At 40.8% G+C, this 13,495-nt stretch overlaps 1 protein-coding gene across 3 annotated transcripts in view; it reads right to left on the reverse strand.

Moving 5' to 3' along the window:
* Positions 1-13,495, reverse strand: part of myo3b (myosin IIIB) — a 337,839-nt gene that overhangs the window by 64,728 nt on the left and 259,616 nt on the right. For all 3 annotated transcript variants that reach the window (XM_078403918.1, XM_078403917.1, XM_078403919.1), the window contains one exon: positions 13,023-13,092. In XM_078403918.1, the coding sequence (XP_078260044.1) occupies positions 13,023-13,092 (70 nt within the window). The remainder of the gene's footprint in view (positions 1-13,022; positions 13,093-13,495) is intronic.

The raw sequence follows: 13,495 nt of genomic DNA on the forward strand, positions 1-13,495 counted from the left end.
AAGTAGGTGGGTGGTCCTGCTGCCTCACCAAAGGTTTTGACCCATTAACTGGGGCAGACAGCAGAGATTCACTCCAGCTTACATCTGTTTCATGATGGGATGCAACCTGTCGTCTTCCTCAACAGGTCCATAGCAGACCCAATCTCAGTGCAGATTGCTGTTAACAAGGCATAGATACAGTAACAATTGGCACAGTTGTTGTGATGACAAGGCCCCATCTTCACACCAAAGACACCATCCATCATCTTGTATGACATCACAACTGTGCTAAATTCAAGAGACTCAGTACAGATCTAGCAGATCAAAGCTGGACAGTAATGAACTGTAGATTATTATTAGCAGCAGAAATGTACACCAGCACTTGCAGTAACCTTATGGCCCATGTTATTATCCCTCTTTCAGTACCTTCAACCTAGAGGATCAACCTTGCTTCAATGAAGACTGCAGAAGGGCATACTTGGAACAGCACTAGGCATACATAAAAATGATGAGATGTCAGCCCAGAGTAAATACATGTATCTATGCTACAACAGACTGCAACAAATGGCAAGCAAGAGAGAGAGCTAAGCCCAGCCAATACATCAGGTCAAAGCTCTGCACTCCTAACGCATCTCGCCACAAATGGTGGTAGACAATTAAACAGCCAACAGGAATATACCCATGTATCTCAGTCCTTGCAAGTCATATCTCACTGAATGGCTGTGATTGTTGGAGATCTATCAACAAATAAGGCCCCCAAAATAGCAATGACAGTTTAAATTGAATTGAATTGAATTGAATAAGTTTATTGGCCAAGTATGTACACATACAAGTAATGTGCCTTGGTGGTCCGCTCACTAGTAACAACATGAACATACAATAAACAATTAAGAATAAAGCATAAAACATTAAGAATTCGGGATCAGTTCCTGTGGATTGGAGGATAGCTAATGTTATCCCACTTTTCAAGAAAGGAGCGAGAGAGAAAACGGGGAATTACAGACCAGTTAGCATGACTTCGGTGGTGGGAAAGATGTTGGAGTCAATTATTAAAGAGTTAATAACGGTGCATTTGGATAGCAGTAAAAGGATAAGTCCAAGTCAGCATGGATTTATGAAAGGGAAACCATGCTTGACTAATCAATGGAATTTTTTGAGGACATGACAAGTAAAATGGATGAAGGGGAGCCAGTGGATGTAGTGTATCTAGACTTCCAGAAAGCCTTTGATAAGGTCCCGTACATGAGATTGGTGACTAAAATTAGAGCACATGGTATTGGGGGTAGGGTGTTGACATGGATAGAAAATTGGTTGGCAGACAGGAAGCAAAGAGTAGGAGTAAACGGGTCCTTTTCAGAATGGCAGGCAGTGGCGAGTGGAGTGCCGCAAGGCTCGGTGTTGGGGCCACAACTGTTTACCATATATATTAATGATTTGGAAGAGGGAATTAGAAGCAACACTAGCAAGTTTGCGGATGACACAAAGCTGGGTGGCAGTGTAACTGTGAAGAGGGTGTTAGGAGGTTGCAGGGTGATCTAGACAGGTTGAGTGTGGAAGTTAGTGGAGTAGCTGTTACGAGGGAGAAGGTGCTTGGGAAGTTGAAAGGGCTGAAGGTGGATAAGTCATCTGGGCCAGATGGACTGCACCCTCAGGTCTGAAAGAGGTGGCTGTAGAGATTGTGGAAGCATTGATAGTGATATTTCAAGAATCACTAGAGTCAGGAGTGGTCCCAGATAATTGGAAAATTGCCAATATTACCCCACTGCACAAAAAGGGAGCAAGGCAGAATAGTGGGAACTATAGGCCGGTTAGTCTGACTTCGGTGGTTGGTAAGATTTTAGAGTCCATTATAAAGGATGAGGTTACGGGGTACTTAGTTCACGATAAAATAGGCCAAAGTCAGCATGGCTATGTGAAGGGGAGGTCTTGCTTGACCGATTTGCTGGAATTCTTTGAAGAAGTAAATAGCAGGACAAAGGAGAGTCAGAAGATGTTGTTTACTTGGATTTTCCGAAAGCCTTTGGTAAGGTGCCACACATTAGGCTGCTTAGGAAGATGAGAGCCCATGGTATCAAAGGGCAGATACTAGTATGGATAGCAGGTTCGCTGGATGGCAGAAGAAAAAGAGTGGCAATAAAGGGGGCTTTTTCCAGGTTGGCTGCCAGTGACTTACAGAGTTCCACAAGGGTCGGTGCTGGGGCCGCTACTCTTCACGTTGTTTATTAATGATTTGGATGAGGGGATTGAAGGCTTTGTGACAAAGTCTGGAGACGATACGAAAATAGGTGGAGGGGCAGGCAGTGTAGAGAAAGCAGGGACTCTGCAGAAGGGCTTGGGCAGACTGGGCAGAGAAGTGGCGGATGGAATATAGTGTAGCAAAGAATGGAGTCATGCACTTTGGTAGTAGGAATAAAGGCATAGACTATTTTCTAAATGGGGAGAATCCAGAAATTGGAGGTGCAAAGGGACTTGGGGTGCTAGTGCAGGATTCCCAAAATGTTAATATGCAAGTCGAATCAGTAGTAAAGAAAGTAAACTCATGGTTGCATTTATGTCAAGAGGGCTTGTATACAAAAACAGGGATGTAATGTTGAGGCTCTATAAGGCGCTGATAAGGCCACATTTGGAATATTGTGAGCAATTTTGGGCACCATATCTGAGGAAGGAAGTGCTGGCTCTGGAGAGGGTCCAGAGGAAGTTTACAAGAATGATCACTGGAATGAGTAGGTTAACGTATGATGAGCGTTTGTCGGCACTGGGCCTGTACTCGTTGGAGTTTAGAAGAATGAGGGGGGACATCATTGAAACATGCAGAATAGTGAAAGGCTTTGATAAAGTGGATGTGGAGAGGATGTTTTCATTAGTGGGAGAGTCTAGGACTAGAGGTCATAGCCTCAGAATTAAAGGGTGTTCTTTTGAAAAGCAGATGAGGAGAAATTTCTTTAGTCAGAGGGTGGTGAATCTGTGGAATTCTTGTGGATATTTTTAAGGCAGAGATAGATAGATTCTTGATTAGTATAGGTGTCAGAGATTATGGGGAGAAGGCAGGAGAATGGGGTGAGGAGGAAATAGATCAGCCATAATTGAATGGCGGAGTAGATTTGATGGGCTGAATGGCCTAATTCTACTCCTATCCCTTATGACCTTATTAAGATAAGAAAGGCCAGATTTAGGCAGTTTATAAATGAGGAATTGGACATGTTTTAACATTAGATAAGATACAAATTAGTATGTCTTCATCACACTTCCAATCATGATCAAATGGTTTGTTGATGTTCACTTTATATTTTTTTATACATTAGAAGAACACAATGTAACTTCTGCTGTGAATCTGCCCTTCCATTTCCAGAACAAATTATGTCATAAATCAGATATAAAATCTCAAGTACAAACATAATTGTTAACTAAATGTTATTCACGTTATTCCCTTTATCATGTATCTGCACATTATGGATGGCTCGAATGTAATCATGTATGGCCTTTCCGCTGACTGGTTAGAATGCAACAAAAGCTTTTCACTGTACCTCACGACATGTCACAATGAACTAAACTAAACAATTTCTAAAAGAAGTTACATCAAATTAGAAAACCAATTCTGGTGGGAAAGCTTGGACTGGAAATTCACCTTGGAAATAGTTACTGTTCTTAATTATTGTAAATTGTTTGCAATTCTCCTCTTTCCTTTTAAGAAGGCTTTTGCTGTAAAGACCATTTGCAACAGCTATTTTTTCAGTGATCAGAGTGCTACTTACTCTCAGTACTCGTAAGACATGAATAATAGCCCCATCCCAAATTAATTGAGGGACTAATTGAGTTGAAACAAATAACTGCCTAGAGATTTATCCCAAGATATCAGTGAATACATTTGAAAGATAAAATGAACTGCAGATACTAGAAATCTGAAATAAAAGCAAAGATATTCTGCAGGTCAGGCAAACCCCAGAATTGGCAGATGAAAATAAGTGTACAAAATTGTAAAATGCTTCAGGCGGGAACAGAACTTACAGGAGATTATAACTGAGAGAAATTAATATATAAAAGGGATCCAGGGTCATGCTTGATAATAAACTAAAACTTTTACAATAATGCTTGGTGGCGATGAGTGAAACAAACTTCTCACTTTATAAATTGTTTGTGCCACTGAATTAAAAACAAAATCTTGTAAATATCGATCCCGGTTCGATCCTGATGTCGGATGCTGTCTGTGTGGAGCTTACACTTTCTTCCTGTGAGAGCATAGATTTCTTCCAGGTGCTCCGGTTTCCTCCCACATCCCAAATATGTGCTTGTTTGTAGGCTAATAGGTCTCTGTAAATTGCCCCAAGTGTGTGGGGAGTGTCTGCAAAGGAGGGATAATATAGAACTATTGTGAACTATTGAGAATGGTCAGCATGGACTTGGTGGGCCGAAGGGAATGATCCATGCTGTTTTTCTCTATACTAAACATTATTGTTCACTGCAGAACAAACAATATTGGTAATGTGTGGAGGATATAGAATAGGTTAGGCTGAATATCAGTAGAGATAGAGGAGTTTGATTTGAAGTATTTATTATGTACATTGGGCATCTTTTCTTTAGAACAGCTGAGAGATCGACAGATGATTATGAATATTGTTTTCAAGATTCTAAAAGAACACTTTCATCATATAAAACAAGCTCTTATCCTTTTCCAAAATGGTAAAACTAATATAAAGGTACATGCTAGGAGTAAATTCACATCTAATGCAAACTATTTGAACCTTGGATCCACCATACCACACACTATTCATCCCCCCGGCTTTACATTTGACTCCACCTTTTCCTTCCTTAGCCCTTGCCTCCATTTCATCTTTAGCCTTTGTTACTATCTCCACCTTCCAATCGGCGCTCCTCAGCTGTATCCACATCGCTTGCCAGTTTTTGTCCCACCCCTTCCCCTCATTAGTTTAGTTTAGAGATACAGCGCGGAAACAGGCCCTTCGGCCCACCGGGTCCGCGCCGACCAGCGATCCCCGCACATTAACACTACCCCACTCGGGACAAATTTTACATTTACCAAGACAATTAACCTACAAACCTGTACATCTTTGGAGTGTGGGAGGAAACCGAAGATCTTGGAGAAAACCCATGCAGGTCACGGAGAAAACGTACAAACTCCATACAGACAGCACCCGTAGTTGGGATCGAATCCGGGTCTCCAGCATTGCATTCGCTGTAAGGCAGCGACTCTACCGCTGCGCCACCGTGACCGCCCTTATCTCTCTTTACTAGCTTTCTCCCCTCGACTCCCCATCGGTCTGAAGAAGGATGCTGAGCCGAAATATTACCTGTCCATTTCTCTCCACAGATGCTTCCTGACCTGCTGAGTTATTACAGAACTTTGTTTATTGCTCAAGAACTCAGCATTGGCAGTCTCATGTGTCTCCATGAACATTACATGTTCTGCTTCCATTCAGTAATTCTACATTGCCATGAGATAATAGTGCTGTAAAATGGCTTTCCACTTCATAAACCCTGCAAAAAAGTTGTGTCCAGGTATTTAAAGCTGCTCACCCTATCCACAGTAGTCCCATTTATTTCCAGTGGCGTGTACGTCCTTGGATGTTGAGCCCTTCTAAAGTCCACAATCAGCTCCTTAGTTTTTTTGACATTCAGGAGGAGGCTATTGTCCCGACACCAGAATGCCAGATTAGCCATCTCCTCCCGGTAGGAGGTCATCAAAATGGAGAATTGGACAAGCTGCAGTAGGCTTTTAGAGGTAGCTTTATGGGCCTTTGGAAACACAAACTTCCAGTGGTTCACAAGCCAGGTTACAAATTCGATACCTGATCGGTCTTGACCTCTTGTCTCCTTTTGTTTTGCACAGTTTACAAAGGCCTGGATCAGCAGTTGTCAACAAAAACACATTAAAAGGGAGGCACTCAACCTCTTAAAGAATCTGTCAATCATCTTGGTCATTTGCCTTCTTCCAGCCTTTAATAAAACTGGAAGGGTTGGGCTTTGTGGTAGAGTTTAAGATTCTTATTATAATTTCCAACTAAAGCCACCTATTTTGGAGTTTGCAATTATCCAGATTGCTTCTACTTTATTTCCTGATCACCCATATTTTACATCAACAAACATCATGTCTTAGAGATCTTTTGCAGTGAATATCAGTTTCTATCATGATACAAATCTGAAAAAGTTACTTAACTTAAAACTATGTCTTCATTAGAAAACCTGTTCCCTTATGTTTAATTACAACTTATGAAAGACTTTTAACACACATGGAATTACAAATATATAGTTAAATTTAATATTTTAACCCTAGTAATTCAGTTAAATTCATTTAATGAGATAGAAAAAAATTCAAATGCTTTGAATCTATTCAAATGACTGTAACAATTTGGTCAATATTTTGTAGATAATATTGAAATGAACAAAACTGTAGATCCAAATCCTAATATAGAAAGGGACATTAATGAGTTTTGCTGAAATATAAAGACAGTTTTTAAGCTTAAATAAATAAACGTACAAGTTTATTCCATTGAAATTAACTTACTCATATATTGTGTACATATAGTGAGGCTGGTTCAGCAATCCAAAGCAATGTTCACAGGTCAGTTAATGTAAAGTCAGAAACACTAACAATGTGACAATGTATGTGTTTCAGCAACTTAAAAACCAGTTTGAAGTACACAATCAAATACTTTGATAGAACATATCGACTTGACAAATTACCTTTCATTTGTTCTTTGTACCTTTTCAAACCTCTAGTTTCCTCTCCCCTGACTCAGTCTGAAGAAGGGTCTCGACCCGAAAAGTCAACTATTCCTTCACTCCAGAAATGCTGCCTGACCCGCTGAGTTACTCGAGCATTTTGTGTCTATCTCGATGTAAACCAACATCTGCAGCAACTTCCTACACAATTTAACAGTTTACCTCTCCACAGTTACTACCAGAGTGTTAAGTGCTTCCAGCACATTCTGTTTTTAGTTCAGATGTATAGAATCCATTGCATTTTGCTTTTGTACTACAAACATAAATCATTTTATCTTTAATTTGATCCAGAATGAACTTATGATGTTCTGGCTGTGGGTGGGAGGGAGGGAGGGAGGTGGGCAGAGAGGGATGGGAATGAAGGGACAATGGTTTGGGCATGAAACCATTGCCAAATGGGATGTTCACAGCATCAGGCGAGTCAATTGGACGGACGTAAGCTTTCCTTGTCTGGAGAGCTGGAGTATTGATTTTCCCCGTGGCTGCAGAATTTAAAGTATAGAAATGTGTTAAAAAAGGTCTTGTGTTTTTACAGTTTCTGTCCTCAGGTCTTCTCACACGGCAGAGTTGGTGGGTAAGCCAAAACTGCTTCCTTACTTGGAATTGCAAGACAAATGTTAGACCTAAAAAAAAGGATCCCTGTGGTGTTCCAGTGAGCGTTGCAGTGCATGTGAAAGTGTGAAGTGTGTATATGGCACACAAGCACATGCCCAGGGCAATTGGAGAAAGGGAATCAAATAAGATGCATGTGTTAGCAGTTCTCCAACTGATACATTTCTAAAACTAGGTGACGTCAGAAGAAGAAACCATCCGCAAAACCGGCAATGTGGATGTTGTAATAGACCTCAAGCAGTGGAAAAAATGGACAATGTGATGTCAAGGAACTTACCCGAGACTTGACAGTGTTGGTGACAATGGTGGCAATTTGAGGCAACAGATCCATAGATGATTAACCCTGGGAATATTGCACAAGCAAGAGTCGGAACAAGAGAGTGTACTTGCCAAAGCTCAGTATGAAAGGGGAGCAGCACAGCTGAAAGTGCTCTTGGGTAAGTTTCTTTGGTCAAAGATCACCTCAATCTTTGTGCAGAAGAGCATGAGCACATGGAGACAGGGTTAGATACCGGCTCAGACTCAGGCTGGTTGTTTCAGAAGCTTTGGAGAATGCAATGGGGTGCAGGAGCCCTTCAGTTCATACATAAAATGGGAATGTTTTGTAGAGCAAATAATTTAATGAAATTGATGATGAGGGTGAGAATAGGTCTGCATAAACTGATGATTATGGAAGTGCAAAAAGATTGCTCCCTTAAGAAGCATATATTTACTATCCTAAGGCTCTGTAACATTGCCATTTAAAAAGGCAAGTAACAAGAATGAATCTACTAAAAAAATACCCTTTACCTAAGGCAATCAGCTTTCAACTAACAGTGGTAGTGTGTATAATAAAGCATCAAAGGTCATACCACGTTCTTAAAAATGAATAACACCATCAATAAATGTTCATACATGTAAATGTACATTATACATGTCCACGCACATTCAGGACACTATGTTAGCAGATCGTATAATGCTATGGAAAGCAACAATAATGCTTTTGCATTGTAAAGTACAGGTGATCCCACATCTTGGAAGGGAGGGGTTGTTGTGTTCCTAATAAAATGGTCAGAATTATGATTTTCCGTAACTCGAAGAGCATCAAAGAATGGGAGTCAAAAACATGTGCTCCCCCCCCACCCCCCTCTCCCCCTGCAGAGTCGCTTGTAGCACAAACATTTCAAGCTCATCTCAATTCTAAATCCTCAGATATTATGGAGAGCTACAACTAGAAATCAGGCATCAGGCAAAATTGGCATTGAGCACATCACCTCATTGAAGATCTGCCTAGGCAATGCAACATTGGCACTCTCCTAGACTACATACTGCATGATAAATTTGTTTGTAGTTTAACTGGTGAACAAATTCAATCAGAGTTATTATGCAGATGAAACCTCGTATTTGATCTTGCTTTCATAATCCAAAACAAGATCAAAAGTGGAACGGCATGAATAGCTACTGCAGATGTAATGGAAGTTATCCACAGCTCTCATGTTAACTCCAAATGATAAAGTGTTTTAACTGTCAGAAATAAAGGGCGCATATCCTCAGCATGAAAGTCTAAATCCAGGATTGATGGATGGGGACCTTGAAAGCATTGGCATTGATTTTCTTACGGCAACGTTTCTATTGGCAGTGATGTTTGGTGCCAAGCTGATGGAGAAAGTAAAGCTGAATATGCAATGATTGGTTTAATGGTTGTCAAGTCCAATCATGACATAGGTGCCTCATGCATGTTTTCAGTTCCTCACATGGATGATCCGAATGTCTTACAGGCACCTTTGCTTGGATCATGGGTGTTGCCATGGTAACTTGCATGCTCATCTTTCTGGTGTAACAGGGTGTTGGAGATCATGGTCCAAGAATTTTGTCAGGAAGGGGTCCGCTCTGGAGATAGCTTCCCACATTCTTCTGCCTTACCAATTGATTAGTCTTCTTCCCTGAAGTTGCCAAAGAGGTCCAATTTGTCTTCCTCTGAGATGTGAACCAGGAAATCCCACCCCCCCCCCCCCCACCTCCAAGGTTGGAGTAATGTCATTCTTAACCTCAGCTGTTGCTTCCCAAGGTTGGGGTGCATGCACTGATGACTACAGCATGTCAGTTCTATGTTAGAGTGAGCCTAGGATCATGAAGTATTCAATAATCCCTCAGGAAGAGTCATGGAACCAGCTCATGCTAAATAACATAGAACTAGTGTACGGGTGATCAATCTTCAGCATGGACTCATTAGGCTGAAAGGTCTGTTTCCATGCTGTATTTCTAAACTAAACTACCACTGCCTTGTTCTTTCAGATGGCCTTCTCCGACCCATCATGCCTCACTCAGAAGATTTACATTCATTTCAGTTCTGTTACAGTTGGATTGTCCATAAAGGTTTTATGGAACCTCCTCAGGGGAGTGGAAGTTGCCCCTGGGGAGACTATGCAGGGCGTCTCAGGAATGCTATATTTTAGACCACCTTCAAGAAGGAGGATAAACTCAACTGTGAGAGGCATCCCATTTTTTTCTGCTGCAAGGAACGTCATTACCAGTGTTGGTATAGATTGCAAAAACCTAAGCTGCAAGCACATATTCCTGTGGTACTTTATTAGTTACAGCCTTCCAATCCAATAAAGATCAATTTTGATCCCACACTTCCACTCAAACACTAACCAATATTCTACCCACATCAGGACTTGACAATAGACAATAGACAATAGGTGCAGGAGTAGGCCATTCAGCCCTTCGAGCCAGCACCGCCATTCAATGCGATCATGGCTGATCACTATCAATCAGTACCCCGTTCCTGCCTTCTCCCCATACCCCCTCACTCCGCTATCCTTAAGAGCTCTATCCAGCTCTCTCTTGAAAGCATCCAACGAACTGGCCTCCACTGCCTTCTGAGGCAGAGAATTCCACACCTTCACCACCCTCTGACTGAAAAAGTTCTTCCTCATCTCCGTTCTAAATGGCCTACCCCTTATTCTCAAACTGTGGCCCCTTGTTCTGGACTCCCCCAACATTGGGAACATGTTATCTGCCTCTAATGTGTCCAATCCCCTAATTATCTTATATGTTTCAATAAGATCCCCCCTCATCCTTCTAAATTCCAGTGTATACAAGCCCAATCGCTCCAGCCTTTCAACATACGACAGTCCCGCCATTCCGGGAATTAATCTAGTGAACCTACGCTGCACGCCCTCCAGACTTGAGGGCCTGAGCTATAGAGAAAGGTTGGGCAGGCTAGGATTTTATTCCTTGGAGCATAGAGGATGAGGGGTGATCTTATAGAGGTGTATAAGATCATGAGGGGAATAGATAGAGTAGCTGCACAGAGCCTTTTGCTCATACTAGGGAAATCAAGAATCAGAAGACATAGGTTTAAAGCGAAAGAGGAAAGATTTAATAGGAATCTGAGGGGCAACTTTTTCACACGGGGGTGGGGTTATATGGAACAAGCTGCCAGAGAAGGTACTTGAGGCAGGTACTATAACAACAATGAAAAGACATTTAGACAGGTACATAGATAGAATAGGCGTAGAGCGATATGGGCCAAAACCCAGTCAGGAGCGACTAGTGTAGATAGTGCATCTTGGTCGGCATGGGCAGGTTGGGTTAAAGGGCTTGTTTCCAAGCTGTATTACTCTATCTGTAAATTACCTTAATTCCATCTGTCCTAACCTTGTTGGCCAATATGGAAGATAATCTACTGCCCTGTAAAATCTAAATACATCAGATCTTCTGGTTTCCCCAAATCTATTCCACAAAGAACTCAAGTAGATTAGTAAAAGATGATATACCTTTTGTTATGGATAGCAGAGCTATGTTCCTGAAAACAGGAGACACGATTTGATGTTTATATGTAAAACACTACATGAGATACTCAAGAGAATATTGATGTGCAATTCCAGAAGTTAATCGGAAGAAGCAACACAAGATTTCACTGAATCTTTTAGTTTTAGGGTTTAGGCTTATTATTGTCACATGTACAGCAAAAAGCTTTGTTTTGGCATATTATCCAATCAGAACAGATATAAGCAACATAAATACAATCAAGTCAACCACAATTACAATGGATAGAGCAAAGGGGAAGATACCGAGTGCAGAATTTTGTTCTCAGTATTGTCGTGCATTTTTCCACAAGTCCGCAATGGGGTAAAGATGGAAAGGACAATACTTTAGCTTATGCAATAACAACTGAATAGAGAAATGATGCTTTACTCATGTGAAGTACAATGACAATAATATATTCCTTTGAGAAGGTCAGAGACTCAGAAAGCCTGGAGTGGGTTAAATCTGTAAATCAAGTGAATATGTGAAACATTTGTTTCCTTCAAATGGTAAAAAGCCAAGTGGTATAAATATTTCACTAAATATTTCACTCTCCGATTACTCTGTATACAGAGTGGACGGAGAGTAAAATAAACAAGATTCACATGGTCTTTTCTGCATTACACTTCTCCTTGTCTCTGTCTGATTCATTATATTCCTGGTACTCTACATTACATGTCTTCTCATGAGAGCAGGTTAAAATTGCAGCATGTTAGACAAACAATGGCCATCTGCGGGTAGCGTAGACGGCAATTTTAGCTACCTGCTGCATACATGGGTCCCACTGAGAGTGGAGGATCAAAACTCGACTTTGAAGAGTCATTTTTTTAGAAAAATAATTATACACATGAAACAAGGTAATGAAAAGCTGTATTTTGAAAGTACTTTGCCAATGACTTACATGTTTTGCACTTTAGTATTCTTGTGCATTATTTCAGACTGCACTACAAATCTTATCTGAGACTGCACTACACATCTCAACTGAAATTAGCCCCTTTGAATCAAAAAGGCAGATCTTGTTCCGTCAGGCTGTAGCGTAGTCAAGCATTGAGGCCATGAGCAGCAGAGAACTTCAGATGATGCACACAGTGGACTAGAACAGACCACCACAATGAAGCTCTTCTGGAAGCCTTTACCAGCCAAAGTCCCATGCAAAACTGCTGAAGAATCTCAGCAAAGTCGGCATGGTGGCGCAGCGGTAGAGTTGCTGCCTTACAGCGCTTGCAGTGTCGGAGAACCGGGTTCGATCCCGACTAAGCCTGAGTAATTTACGAAGGCTGTCTGTACAGAGTTTGTATGTTCTCTCCGTGATTGCGTGGATTTTTCTTCCTAGATCTTCCGTTTCCTCCCATATTCCAAAGACATACAGGTTTGTAGGTTAATTGGCTTGGTATAAGTGTAAATTGTCTCTAGTGTGTAGGATAGTTTTAATGTGTGGGGATCGCTGGTCTGTGCGGATTCGGTGGGCCAAAGGGCCTGTTTCCGCGCTGTATCTGTAAACTGAACTAGAGTCCAGCTCTGCTATTAGACTCAATGGGGAGTTCAGTGGAAGCAGCCAATTAAACTTGTCCAGGTAGTTTGAGAGTTCCACATTCATGAGAGTTCTGAAACTTACTGGCACTTATGTTGAGCAATGCCAGCCACAATTATGACACAATTGAATTCAAATTGGGTTAGTTTAAACTAGGTTTGTTCCACTCAGTATTCATCAGAGCAATTTCCCCTCTTGCTGGGAGCATCTCTATCCTAACTAAATGCAAATAAAGCAGTTTTAACTATTGTTTACATCCAGTTGGCTTTGTTAAAAGAGAGAAATAACAATTTATTCAATTGCACAATTACCCATTATTCACTAATTAATGTATGCTTTGGGCAAGTATTCATTCCAAACCCAGGCTTACCTTTCATAACTGGATGAAACTGAGGCTTTGTCTTATTTGGTGATTGATGATTAGTCACGTCATTTGAAGCCTTTGCAATGACAAAAAGACAATTTACATTTTCCAAGAATAACATAAAATAATAAAATATATTCAGATTATTATATTCTTCAATTTTATTTTACAATTCCAAATGCCGACAAACAAATAAACATATTGGTAATAGGAATGCACAATGAACAGTCAATGATCCAAATAAATATATTTAAATTTATTAAGTTGAAACGATGTAACTAAACTTTCTTAAAATAATAGTTTCCATTCTTAGCCTGTGAATGTTTGTGATGGTGGGGTAACATACTTGTAACAGATATTGTAAAGTTATATCACTTATTACTTGTACACAAACAAGGAAATGTTTAGACACAAAATGTTGTAGTAACTCAGCGGGTCAGGCAGTATCTCTGGAGAAAATAGATGGGTGAAGTTTCGGG

This window comes from Rhinoraja longicauda, chromosome 8 (genome assembly GCF_053455715.1).
Source record: "Rhinoraja longicauda isolate Sanriku21f chromosome 8, sRhiLon1.1, whole genome shotgun sequence".
NCBI classification, from domain to species: domain Eukaryota; kingdom Metazoa; phylum Chordata; class Chondrichthyes; order Rajiformes; family Arhynchobatidae; genus Rhinoraja; species Rhinoraja longicauda.